This window comes from Lactuca virosa, chromosome 7, assembly GCF_052849685.1.
Source record: "Lactuca virosa cultivar CGN04683 chromosome 7, Lactuca_virosa_CGN04683_v6, whole genome shotgun sequence".
NCBI lineage: Eukaryota > Viridiplantae > Streptophyta > Magnoliopsida > Asterales > Asteraceae > Lactuca > Lactuca virosa.
In genome coordinates this window covers 103,008,228-103,020,513 of record NC_136432.1, presented here as the reverse complement: position 1 = coordinate 103,020,513, position 12,286 = coordinate 103,008,228, and the positions used below count along the sequence as shown (strand labels likewise).

At 34.9% G+C, this 12,286-nt stretch overlaps 1 protein-coding gene across 2 annotated transcripts in view; it reads left to right on the top strand.

The window, feature by feature from the left end:
* The window catches only part of LOC145123795 (uncharacterized), a 21,291-nt gene extending 18,267 nt beyond the window's left edge, over nt 1-3,024 (top strand). For both annotated transcript variants that reach the window (XM_079059001.1, XM_079059000.1), the window contains exons 4-7: nt 1,210-1,365; nt 1,460-1,573; nt 1,668-2,107; nt 2,185-3,024. In XM_079059001.1, coding sequence (XP_078915127.1) covers nt 1,210-1,365; nt 1,460-1,573; nt 1,668-2,107; nt 2,185-2,835 — 1,361 coding nt within the window. In that variant the 3' untranslated portion in view covers nt 2,836-3,024. The remainder of the gene's footprint in view (nt 1-1,209; nt 1,366-1,459; nt 1,574-1,667; nt 2,108-2,184) is intronic.
* Nucleotides 3,025-12,286: the final 9,262 nt, after the last annotated feature.

The window sequence follows — 12,286 nt, the reverse complement described above, 5'->3', positions numbered from 1 at the left end:
AAGCTCGAACAGTGTAGATTCACACTGTGAATCTAAACTGTAAATATTTTAATTTTTAACATTCACAATATGAAAAATCTCGAACAGTTCAGATTCACATTGTGAATCTGAATTACTATTATGCACACTGTGAATCTAAGAAGGCTCAAAAAAAAAAAAAACCTCAATCAGTGTAGATTCACACTGTGAATCTAAACTGTAAATATTTTAAATTTTAACATTCACAATGTGAAAAAGCTCCGATCAGTTCAGATTCACACTGTGAATCTGACTTATTATTATGCACACTGTGAATCTGAGGAGGTTCACAATATGAATATGAACATGTTTATAATATGAATCTGAACAGGTTCACAATGTGAATTTGAACTGAAATATCGTTTTTTTTTTAACATGAATATGAATCTATGTTTAAAAAATACAAAAAATATGAATTTTGATATATTTATTAAATTTTTTTCTATAAAAAATAGACCTTAATTTTTTTCATCAAAGAAAATGAAGTGAGTTTTTTTCGAAAAAAAAAAGTTCGTTTTTTATATATCATCATAGATCTCTATTGAAAGAGGACGAAAAATCGTGAACAACGGTATACTCGTTTTTTTTTTGATAAAAAACATGGCCTAAAAAAAATTTTAAACGAAAAAAAGTGGTGGGTTTTTTTGTAAAGGGTGGATTTTATGGTATAATCCGGTGTGTGTGCGTCCAATGTAAAAGTGTACATCTATTTCCTTGGCCGTTGATCGTTATGATTTCCGACGCTCACGATTGGTTCCTTGGTTGCTTGGTTAATTATGGTTTTCTATTGAAACTCACCCTATATATATATATATATATATATATATATATATATATATATATATATATATATATATATATATATAATAACCTCGTACAAAGTCTTCTTTCTTTCCTCTACTCACTAGATTATGAGATTGTCATAATTAAAGTATAAGATGAGGAATGAGAAGTAATGGATTGCACTTACCAATCAATGAATAGATAGGAGGATAGAGTAAGAATCAATTTAATTTTCGATATATTTATACGTTTAACTTTCAAAATTTACTAACTGACGTATTACTAACACTAACTACCATCCAGCAACTATATTATTCTAATACAATTATATCTAGTTTATACGTTCTACAATGTTTCACTTTCCTTATAAGGAAGCATGTTTAATTGAATATGGTTTTTCTCTTTCAGGTCCGCAGGATAATTATGAAAGGATAGTCAAGAGAGCTAAGGATTTGTTTTATTTATTAGTAGAATTCTACGAAGTCCTAATGGAAATCATCTGGGGTATGCCTGACAACATTATTATAAAAATTTTACAACTGGTAGCACTGATCTTAATAGTGGGTGAGTATTGACAACATGTATATACAATTCAAGAACTAATTATATATTTAAATTCAGAATCGTAATTCCCTAATAATCATTTGTGCTTTTGTAGTTCCATTAGTGGCGCTATTTTGGATCTTAAACTTTATTCTCCTACTCGTGACGATGGTTTATTTTACATTCTCTATGTATTATTTTTCGTTGTGGAAGTTTTCAAAAAGACTAGGTAAGAGTATATGGAGTTAATCCACTTATGCCGACTGAGTTTGATTTATGCTATAAATTTGATATTTTTTAACTGATTATTATCTAAATTTTAGTTGCACCCATTAAGCATATCGAGAAGAAAAAGAAGGAATGGGAAGAAGCAAAAGAAGTTCTTAAACTGGTATGTTCTAAAATAGACAAGTTAGAGCTCCCTGATACAGATCATCCTCGCTTATACGCCAGACCAGTTCTTGAAGCAGCACGTCAAGATGCTTATGAGGTTGTTGATGAGATTTTAATGAGATCCCCTGGAGCAATTCGATACAAAGATAAAAGTGGGTATGACATCATCCAGTTAGCGGTAATACACCGTTCAGAAAAAATCTACAACCTTATCGATATCCTTGGGGAGCGAAAGAGTGTTTATAGAATGATGGAAGATTCTTCTAAGAACAATATGTTGCACTTGGTTGGAAGATTAGCTCCTTCCCATAAACTAAAACTTAGAACTGGTGCAGCATTACAACTACAAAGAGAGCTTCAATGGCGTGAGGTACATCGTCAATCAAATTTCAGGGAATTATTATTTATGTTGCTTAATGGCATAAATGAGTTAAATTAATTTTATAGGAAGTGGCGCAACTCGTTTTTCCAGCATACATTACCAAAGAAAACATTTTTATGGAGACACCAGATATGGTATTCACTAAGGAACACGAAAATTTGGTGAAGGAAGGAGAGAAGTGGATGAAAACCGTAGCAGAATCATGCAGCATCACTGCAGCACTGATTACCACAATCGTATTTGCAGCAGCAATCACAGTACCAGGTGGAAGCAAGCAAGACACAGGCATCCCTGTGTTTACAAAAGACATTACCTTCACGATCTTTGCTGTATCAGATGCAATCTCACTATTTGCATCCACTACAGCATTACTAATGTTCCAGTCCATCCTCACTGGACGTTTTTCTGAGCAAGATTTTTTGGTCAGTTTGCCAAGACGATTGATTATTGGTCTTTGCACCTTAATGATATCAACAACTGCCATGATTGTGGCCTTCAGCACGACCTTGTTCATTGTCTTTTGTCATAAAAAACCATGGATGCTTGCTCCGATAGGTGTATTAGCTTTCCTCCCAATTTTATCTTTTACAACTCTTCAAATCCCCTTGATTGTAGATCTCTTTCGGTCTACATACGGGCACATCTTCGAAAAGCAAACCAACAAAAACAGCCATAGATTTAATCCTGATGACATCCGCCTGTTTTTTGGCAAGTGAAATGAGTCCACATCTTGAAATTACGTATTTTTCTGCATTTTCCCAAATGTATGTTGTGTAAAACAATCATAAATTATTTCATATTCATAGTGAGAACAAAAATTACATTCAAGTTTAATATTAGTGTTGTCACATATTACACATGGCTTCAACCTCTTGAATTTATTGTGATGAGTTTTTCTTTTTTCATGTGCTAGAGTATCCAAGTCTGAAATAACTTTAAATGTTCAATATTTATTTGTTCAACGGTTTTAGGAGCCTTTTTAAAAAGGTATATATATATATATATATATATATATATATATATATATATATATATATATATATATTTAAAGGTATATGGTTGTTCATAATCTTAACACTCCTATGGGGTGACTTATATTATAGTACTTATATAAACTAATCCTTATTTTCTTTGTTACTAACATTAACGTTGTAAACGAACCAAACGTTTAGTGAACAGTTCATGAAACGTTCGGTGGGATGTTTGTTTATGTTCGTTTATTCAATAAATGAACGAACATGAACATAAATTCTCGTTTGTTTAGTTAAATGAGTGAACATGAACGATGGTCTTGTTCGTTCAAATATGCTATTCGTTTACGTTCGTTTATGTTTGTTCATTTAGGTTCATTTTATGTTCAATTATGCTTGATTACATTACTATATAATTATGCATTTCTTAATGTGCATGTATGTTCAATTATATTTGGACAAAATTGCAAAAATGGTGTATGTGTTTGTTAAAATTCTACATCTTTGGTCCAAAAACGTTTGGTGGTGCATCATGGTGCATCAGTGGTTCAATTTCATATCTTTTTAGTGATTTTGGTCAATGTGGTTACCATTTATTTGTGGTATTGGTCCATACTCCACCTAAATCTACAAATTTACCCTTCAATAATTCTTTTTTAATTTCCTTCATTTATTTTCTAATTATTCTAATTAAAAAAACCAATCATTGCTTTTATCCTCCCGTATACAATCACCCCTCTCCACCTAGGGCTGTTAATCGGGTCAACCCGATCGGGTTTCGGGTTAAATGGGTCGGGTTAGTCGGGTTTGCAAAAATAAAAATTTCACTCGAAACCCGACCCTATTAAGGTACGGGTTAGTCGGGTTCGGGTTAATCGGGTTACGGGTTAATCGGGTCGGGTTAATCGGGTTGAAATGTAAGTCAGACTGACGTTTTTCCATTTGAGCAAATCAAGTAATAGTACAAGGACTCAATATGTAATTTGCTAAAAAAATGTTCAATTCATTATGTTGTTAGTGTAGGTTATACGTAGAAATAAGATGAATTCAATTTGTATCATTTTTATAAATCACTTATATTACTGAAAATGTAAATTTCGAGCAAATGTTTTGTTTATTTTGTTACACAACCGTGGTCGATGATAAGAAAAAAATGAAGGGTTTTGTCTTCATGATATGATTTAACTTTTAAACGAAGAGAAATAAAATCGAAGAATAACAATAGCTATAAAGTGTTGTATGTACAAACTGTTAGTTAAATGGGTTATTCGGGTTGATCCGAAACCCGATTTTTTTAAAAAAAATAACCCTAAACCCGACCCTAACTTCAATTCGGGTTTGTCGGGTTAACCCGAATAACCCGATTAGAAATTTTGACCCTATTAAACCCGACCCTAATAGTGTTGTATGTACAAACTGTTAGTTAAATGGGTTATTCGGGTTGACCCGAAACTCGATTTTTTTTTTAAAATAACCCTAAACCCGACCCTAACTTCAATTCGGGTTTGTCGGGTTAACCCGAATAACCCGATTAGAAATTTTGACCCTATTAAACCCGACCCTAATTACCTTATTCAGGGTCGGGTCGGGTTCGGGTTTTTTTGACACCCCTATCTCCACCTATTGTTATGTTCTTCATACCTAAAAAACTCTCACATGGAGCAGCCAACGTTTGAAGATCTAACCGCTGCCAACACCAGATTGTCGACATGAATATGAACCTCATCGACACCGACATCAGTTTGAACCTCATCGTCGTCGATGAACATTAACCTCCGTTATGAAACCCTAGCTTAGATCCGTCAACCCAACTTAGATCTGTCAACCCACCTTCATCATCGCTACCTCCTCTTTAATGTAACCCCGTCATCCAAATGTCAAAGTTTTATAAGGAGAAAGAAACGAGGGAGGGACAGATACGGGTGAAGGAAATGAGTGGCGACGTTTAGGTGTTGTCGGAAAATTCATATGTGTAAGGTGGATTAAGAGGGAGGTGTAGTGGAGATCATGCGCAACATATTCATTGGTGGAGAGATTAAGAAAGAAATGGGCTAGAGGAGAGGGGTGGTGGTGTAATTGGTCGTCGTTTTCGACCCCTAACCCAAGCTCCGATATGAAAACTTTCACTCTGACGGTAATTGCGTTAGAAAATCATATCTCTGAAGGCGCCAACTTCGATTTAGTTTGGCGATAGGAGAGGGAGGTGGTGATGGAGTATATTGATGATGATTTATCGGTATAAGAGGGTGACAATCGTAGGAGTGGGTAATGGGACCATTTATACACCAATAAACTTTTTTTTGACCAAAACTATAGAATTTTGACAACCACAGGGACCATTTTTACAAATTTATCTTATATTTGTTTATCTCCATTCATTTAGCATGTTCATGAACATAATCGAACGAACATGAACAATGTAATTTGTTAAACGAATGAACATGAACATGAACAAGAAAACTTGTTCGTTTATCCGTTCGTGTTTGTTTGTTTATTTGACTAACTTAAACAAACCAATATGAACAACCATCATTTGTATTCGTTTGGTTCGTTTACGGTCCTAACTAACATTTTTTGTGTTAAATGTTATTTGTATCTAATAAGTATAAGAATACAGGCGAGAATAGAATGAGTTTACTATATTTTTAATATAAGAGCCTCGTATGCACGTGTGTGTGTCTATATATATATATATATATATATATATATATATATATATATATATATGTGTGTGTGTGTGTGTGTGTGTGTGTGTGTGTGTGTGTGTGTGTGACAGAGAGAGATAAACATAGAACCAAATATTAACCACAAAACCACATAAAAATGATCAATCTTCGTAATTAAACATATATGTTCATGTATAAATATATGTATGCTGAGTTATGAACTTACAAAATGTTTAGGAGCGAACATAATTGTTTTCATGTGGTTCTGTGGTTCGGTGATTAATATTTGTTTATATGTTTATCGTGGATATATATATATATATATATATATATATATATATATATATATATATATATATATATATATATATATATATATATATATATATATCGATTACTACTTGGAATTTCATATTTCTTGGCACTTCAGGGAAAGGTCTCACTATGTCGATACCCCATTAGGCAAAAGACTATGGGCTTCTGATGCTTATCATGGGGTTGTTGCCTTCCTTGGTACTAGAACATGATTTTGACATTTCTCACATTTGTATATTTTTCCTTGTGTGTCTTGATACATTGTTGGCGAATAATATACTAACATGGCAATCTTTTATATGATTGTCATTGTGCCCTTGTGTGCCCATGTTATTCCACCATGCATTTCATTTATCAAGTATCGTGCTTCGGAAAAGTTCACTCATCTAAACCACGGTGGCAGGTACCCCTCCTCTATTATAGTGTCCAATTTTGGATGGTAAATAACGGTGCTTTGATCTAGTTTTTTTTTTCTAGTTTTTTATGTTGGAAATAGTATCCAAGCTCATTAACTAGTTGATAATATTTTTGTAATGTCCCAAAAATCGAGTAATAATTTCATTTTAAATAAGTGAAAACCATTCATTCATTGTTCCAAAAGATGATCATAGTCATGGTATTCTCATAACATCCAAGTAAAATCAAAGACAGTCAATGCGGAATAAATCTCCAGGGGATGCAGTGCGTTCAAGTCGGGCCTTCCCTTTTGAAACCAGAAGTACCTAATAACATTTTAAACATAAACCGTAAGCACAAAGCTTAGTGAGTTCCCCAAAATACCACATCCCATACAAATCAGTGGGCCCATTCCTAGGGTATATTCCAACCCAAACCTACCATAATGGGCCCAGCCCTAGGGTATATTTCAACCCAAACATACAATATCGGGCCTATCCCTAGGGCCCAACCCTGTGGTATATTTCAACCCAAACTTACAATAGTAGGCCTAGCCCTAAGTCATATTTCAACCCTAATACAAAATAGTGGGCCTAGCCCTAGGGTGTATTTCAACCCAATCATACATGCAAGAGTCACAAAGCCAGCTAGCTTTCTACATAACACAATCCAGTGGGTCGACATTGGTGGCTTCGACCCACAAGTATAATGAGAAGACTCACCTTAACTACTCAACAAAAGCTCAACAAGTACCTCAGCAACATAACAGCCAATCTGTGACAACCCGTTAATTTCAATCTTGTAAAAGTCAAACTTGGGTCAACTAAAGTCAAACTTATTATAATGATCTATCTTATTAAGTAGATTTATCTAATTAAGTTAGATTTAAAAATCTGTATGTGTTTAAACCTTTTATTAGAAGTGTTACAAAAATTGGAAGTGAAATGCTTAAATTCGAGAACCCTCGCATGGCTTAAAGACTTCGGACTGCAAACTCTCTTCGGACCGTAAACGCCTCGCAACCGAATATCCATTTTCGGCCGAGAACCTTCTGACCGCAGACCCTCGGTTCGCAGCCGCAAACCCTCGATCTTATCCTCTCGGTTCGCAAACCAATGCATGTGTCCCATCACGATTTCGGCCCTATAAATATGGGGGAACCGAAATCACTTCCTCACTTCTACACTTCTAACCGAAAACACAACTTTTGCTCTCAAAATCCTCAACCGAAAACCCCTTATTCTCTCTCAACTATCATCCAAAAAAGACTTGAATCTCCTTCGGATCTTGCTTAGAACATCAAGTGTTCTTCATTTCACCAAGATATCACCTTCCTTTTTTGGTGATCTTCAACCGAAAACACTTGAATCTCCTTGGTTTCACCAGGAACACCAAGATCTTCATGTGGCCGAAAACCCAAGGGTTGGCCAAAAACGCATAGCAGCCTTCCAAAATAGCTTCTAACACCTCTATTGATAAGTAAACCTTACAAATTAGTCTATTTCCATAACATACTTTCGATTATATTCACTAATAGTATACATATATATTACATGAAATGCTTTTAGGACTCGTTTTTGTCTTGGGATATAACTTGTGGAAAACCATCTTATATCGAACCTTCAATCGAATCACTCACATAAGGTGAGTTCATACCCCTACAATTTACCTTTTTCAATGTTTTTAGGGGGGGGGGGGGGGAATACAAGAAAAACACAATAGAATTGTGTTAACACTTACATGTGAAAAAAACAAACAAAGGAATTCTTATGCTTATAAATAGGGAAATCTCCAGAAAAGTCCTAAAATTTTACCCTAATTTACGAAAAATTCCCAAACTAAAATTTGTTTACGAAAAAGCATGAATTACCGGTAAAAAATGCGATTTGACCCCTTTTTTCCGGTTTACCGGTTTTATTACTTACATGTTTCACTAAAGTCCCATTATTTTACCCTAATTTGCTAATAAGTCCTTAAATAAAATTTACTGATGATTTCGCCCTTTTCTTCATGTAACATATATTTTATCGGTTTCATTGCTGACTTAGACACCTAGTCATTAAATTAGCTGATAAGAGGAATACGATGGGTTATATAATGCCACATTTACTATAAAATTTGACCATCTCATCGGCTCATTTATGACTATGTATCTATGTCAGCAATGAAACCAATAAAATGTGTTTCCAAGAAAAAAGGGCAGAAAATAAGTTGATGTCTGATCAGGTGGATATATTGGGTTACATAAGATTAGATAGACAATTTGATATTGCTTATAAACGTAAAAAATAACGCAGTTGTTGTTAGTTTATGTAATTATTGTAGTCTTCGTTGGATGCATTTTATGTTCCAAAAAGATATACAATACATCAGGATATCAAGTTTTATGCTAAACATAGCATTATATAACTCAACATATCCAACTCATCATCTCATTTAATGACTAGGCATCCGGGTCAGAATGAAACCGGTAAAATGTATGTTACATAGAGAAAAGGGTCAAATCATCAGTAAATTTTATTTTGGGACTTATTCGCAAATTAAGGTAAAATAATGGGACTTTAATGAAACAGGTAAGTAATAAAATCGATAAACCGGAAAAAAGGGGTCAAATCGCCATGTTTACCGGTAATTCATGCTTTTTCGTAAACAAAATTTAGTTTGGGACTTTTTCGTAAATTATGGTAAAATTTTAGGACTTTTCTGGAGATTTCCCTTATAAATATTGTTAAAATCATTTTCAAACTCTTTTAAACTATTTTAGATTTCTGTTTATATCAAAATCATATTCGTTTGTATATTTATGTATAATCATGCTTTAACGAACTTAGGACTATTGCTAATACCATAACTCCTGTTCCTTGTTTTGTTGTGGGCTTAGGGTAGGATCACTAGTCCGACTGTCGGCTAAATCATAATTATACATGTTAAATATATACATGAATAATAAATCTCATTTTCAAGAACATACTTAACTCAATTGCATATGCTGGGCAAATGAGTCATTTCTCCAAATCATTTACAGTTCAAACAAACATACTAGTAAACTATAATATGTATAGTTTAGAGAATCAATTCATACTATTTTCTAGATCAGAGAAACAATACATGAATCAATACATACATACTATTACTTTTCATTTCAAAGTACACTACTCATTTACAAGAACAAGAAACCTATACATACTATACGTAAACAAGTTAACTAGAATGTGAAATACTACTTCATAGTACTTAGCAACATTCTTGCTAAGTCATGTTTTATAACCAGAGTCTACTGGAGGGAGAGCGTGAGTTTGTGTATAGATCTATACGGGACTGACAATCCCGCACCTTGGCTGTTAGCTACAGTTGGGACCGGCAGGTCTACGGGTGACAAATGTCATTTCTTTTTCGACGCCTGAAGAACGTCGTGTTTTATACTAGTCAATTAAGTATGGTTATAACCTCATTCACATTAAGCATTAACGAAACAATTCGGTTTACAAGACAAACATTTCTTTAGTGGTTTTATTTTAAACAAAACTACTAAAAGATATTATCTTCCATTCCATACATACAGTGATATTCACACATGAACAAGGCATACTATTTTTATAGTAAAGATAGTTTACAAATATGGAAAACATACATTTATACTATTTCAAGTACAAACATACAATTATACTATTTCAAGTACAAACATACATTTATACTATTTCAAGAGAACAAAACATACAAATAGTTGGGTCTTGGGTAAAAGACTACTTTTCATTTAAGTAGAAAATATAGGATTTTCTGGGAAGTATACTAACATTTTCATGAAACAAATACAAACATTAGACACTAAATAATTATGAACTCACCAACTTAAATGTTGATACTCTCTTTCAAAATAACTTGTATTCTCAGGGAACCAGTAGACAGGTACACTAACACAGGTTTTGAGAAGACGGAGCATGTTCAAGACTCGTCTTTTATTTTTGCTATACATTTTTGGTGTCATACAACTATACAAAGAACACACATGTAAGGATTGTAACTTTGTGTTTATTTAAAAATGAAAAATTTTATTCTGGTTTTTGGGCTGTTACAGTACGGGCCCAATACTCTCTTCAACACCAACCCGTATTTGTCTCAAGTCGTCCTATCAAGTCCCGAAGTCACATGGACTTTATTTCCTCAGATCAGGTATAGACTCACCCTGCTGGTTCCTTAGAACCACAACTAAGCACCTAGACACTACTTCTAGACTGCTCCCTAGCACTGCTCCGCCTTACATGATCTTTGCTATCCTTGCCATTTGCTCTGTGCATGCCAATTTTACACAATACGAGACTTGATAGACATTCGAATAAATGACTCTATCTTAAATCCTCAACTAAACAAGGAAAGGGAAGAAAGGCTAAATCAAGCATTCTAAGGCTATAAAATCCTAACTATGTACAATTATATAGCATACACTAAGCAAATAGCAATGAAAGATGTAACATCCGCACTTCCAGGTATATTATTTGTTATTTATTTATTTAATTATCTCTTGAGCTACTCGACGAGTCGGTGCTCCAACTCGTTGAGTAGAGTCGCGACGTGCCACGTGGGTTTAATAACCTACTCGACGAGTCCGAGAGCCGACTCGCCGAGTAGGCGCTGGGATGAGAAACCCTAAATCCCCAGGTTTGGGGCCTATCTAAAGGCACTTATATTCTCATTTGCGGCTACTCTTCCCTGAGAGCAAACCCTAAACGGCCATTGAGCTTAGAGAGAGAGAGTGCTTTGCTAATTGTGAGTGTTTGGTGCATCTTGTAAAGAGAAGAGAAGAATTCCAAGCCAAGGGACAAGAAGGTGCTGCTAGATCTGAGGTTGTTTCATTTCAGAACTTCTGGGAAAGGTATAAAGCTTGCACCTTTCTCATTATTTTGTATAGATCTCATGATTTTGTGAATCTAGGGTTTTTCCACCCAAATATGAGGACCTTGAGTGTTTCATGTTCTTTGAGAGGGTTGAACTTCAGATCTGGACCATGTGAAGTCCCTAGATTCCAAAATTCCCTGCTTTATCCAACCATAATAGTGATCTTGAGTGAAAAACCCTTTTGAGGTGTGTTTTGGGCATTTTAAGCTCGAAATGCCATGCATGAACGTAAAGCCTGTGACTTTACGTGATAGAAGAGCCTTAGGAGTGTAGATCTAGAGTTTGGGAAGGTTCTCTGCCTTGAAATAGACTGAATGAAATATGAGTCTGAATGGACTCGCCGATTCAAGAGTCGACTCGACGAGTCGGATAGGGTTGTCCCGAGGGTTTTGATTGAGCAGCAACTCGGCGAGTTGACGGGTCAACTCGGCGAGTTGAGTCGGACTTTTGAGTATTTCTGTGAATGGCGAGCAGACGCGTCGAGTCCCAGAAGTGCACTCGACGAGTAGGGTCAACATTGACTGTTGACTCGAGTTCGACTTCTGTTGACTTAAGATTTGGTCAACTTTGACTTTGGGAAACCATGGAGGGGTAAAATGGTCTTTTTCCCACTTCAAGAGATAAGGGAGAGATAACTTAGTAAATGTGTGATTTAAAGTGTAACACCCACAAAAAAATCAAGCCAATTTAAAACTTTTTCAACCATTCAAAAGCCATTAGTTATTACAAAGTGTTTTCGAAATAGTTTAATATCAGAGTATCCCAGAACCATAAGTCCAAAACACGAGGAGGTGTACGGTCACGCCTTCGCCTTGCCAAGTCATCTGAAGCACCTGAAACAATAAACTGGAACCGTAAGCACAAAGCTTAGTGAGTTAACCCCAAAATACTGATACACATACAGTCCACATAACCATGTCAGCAAT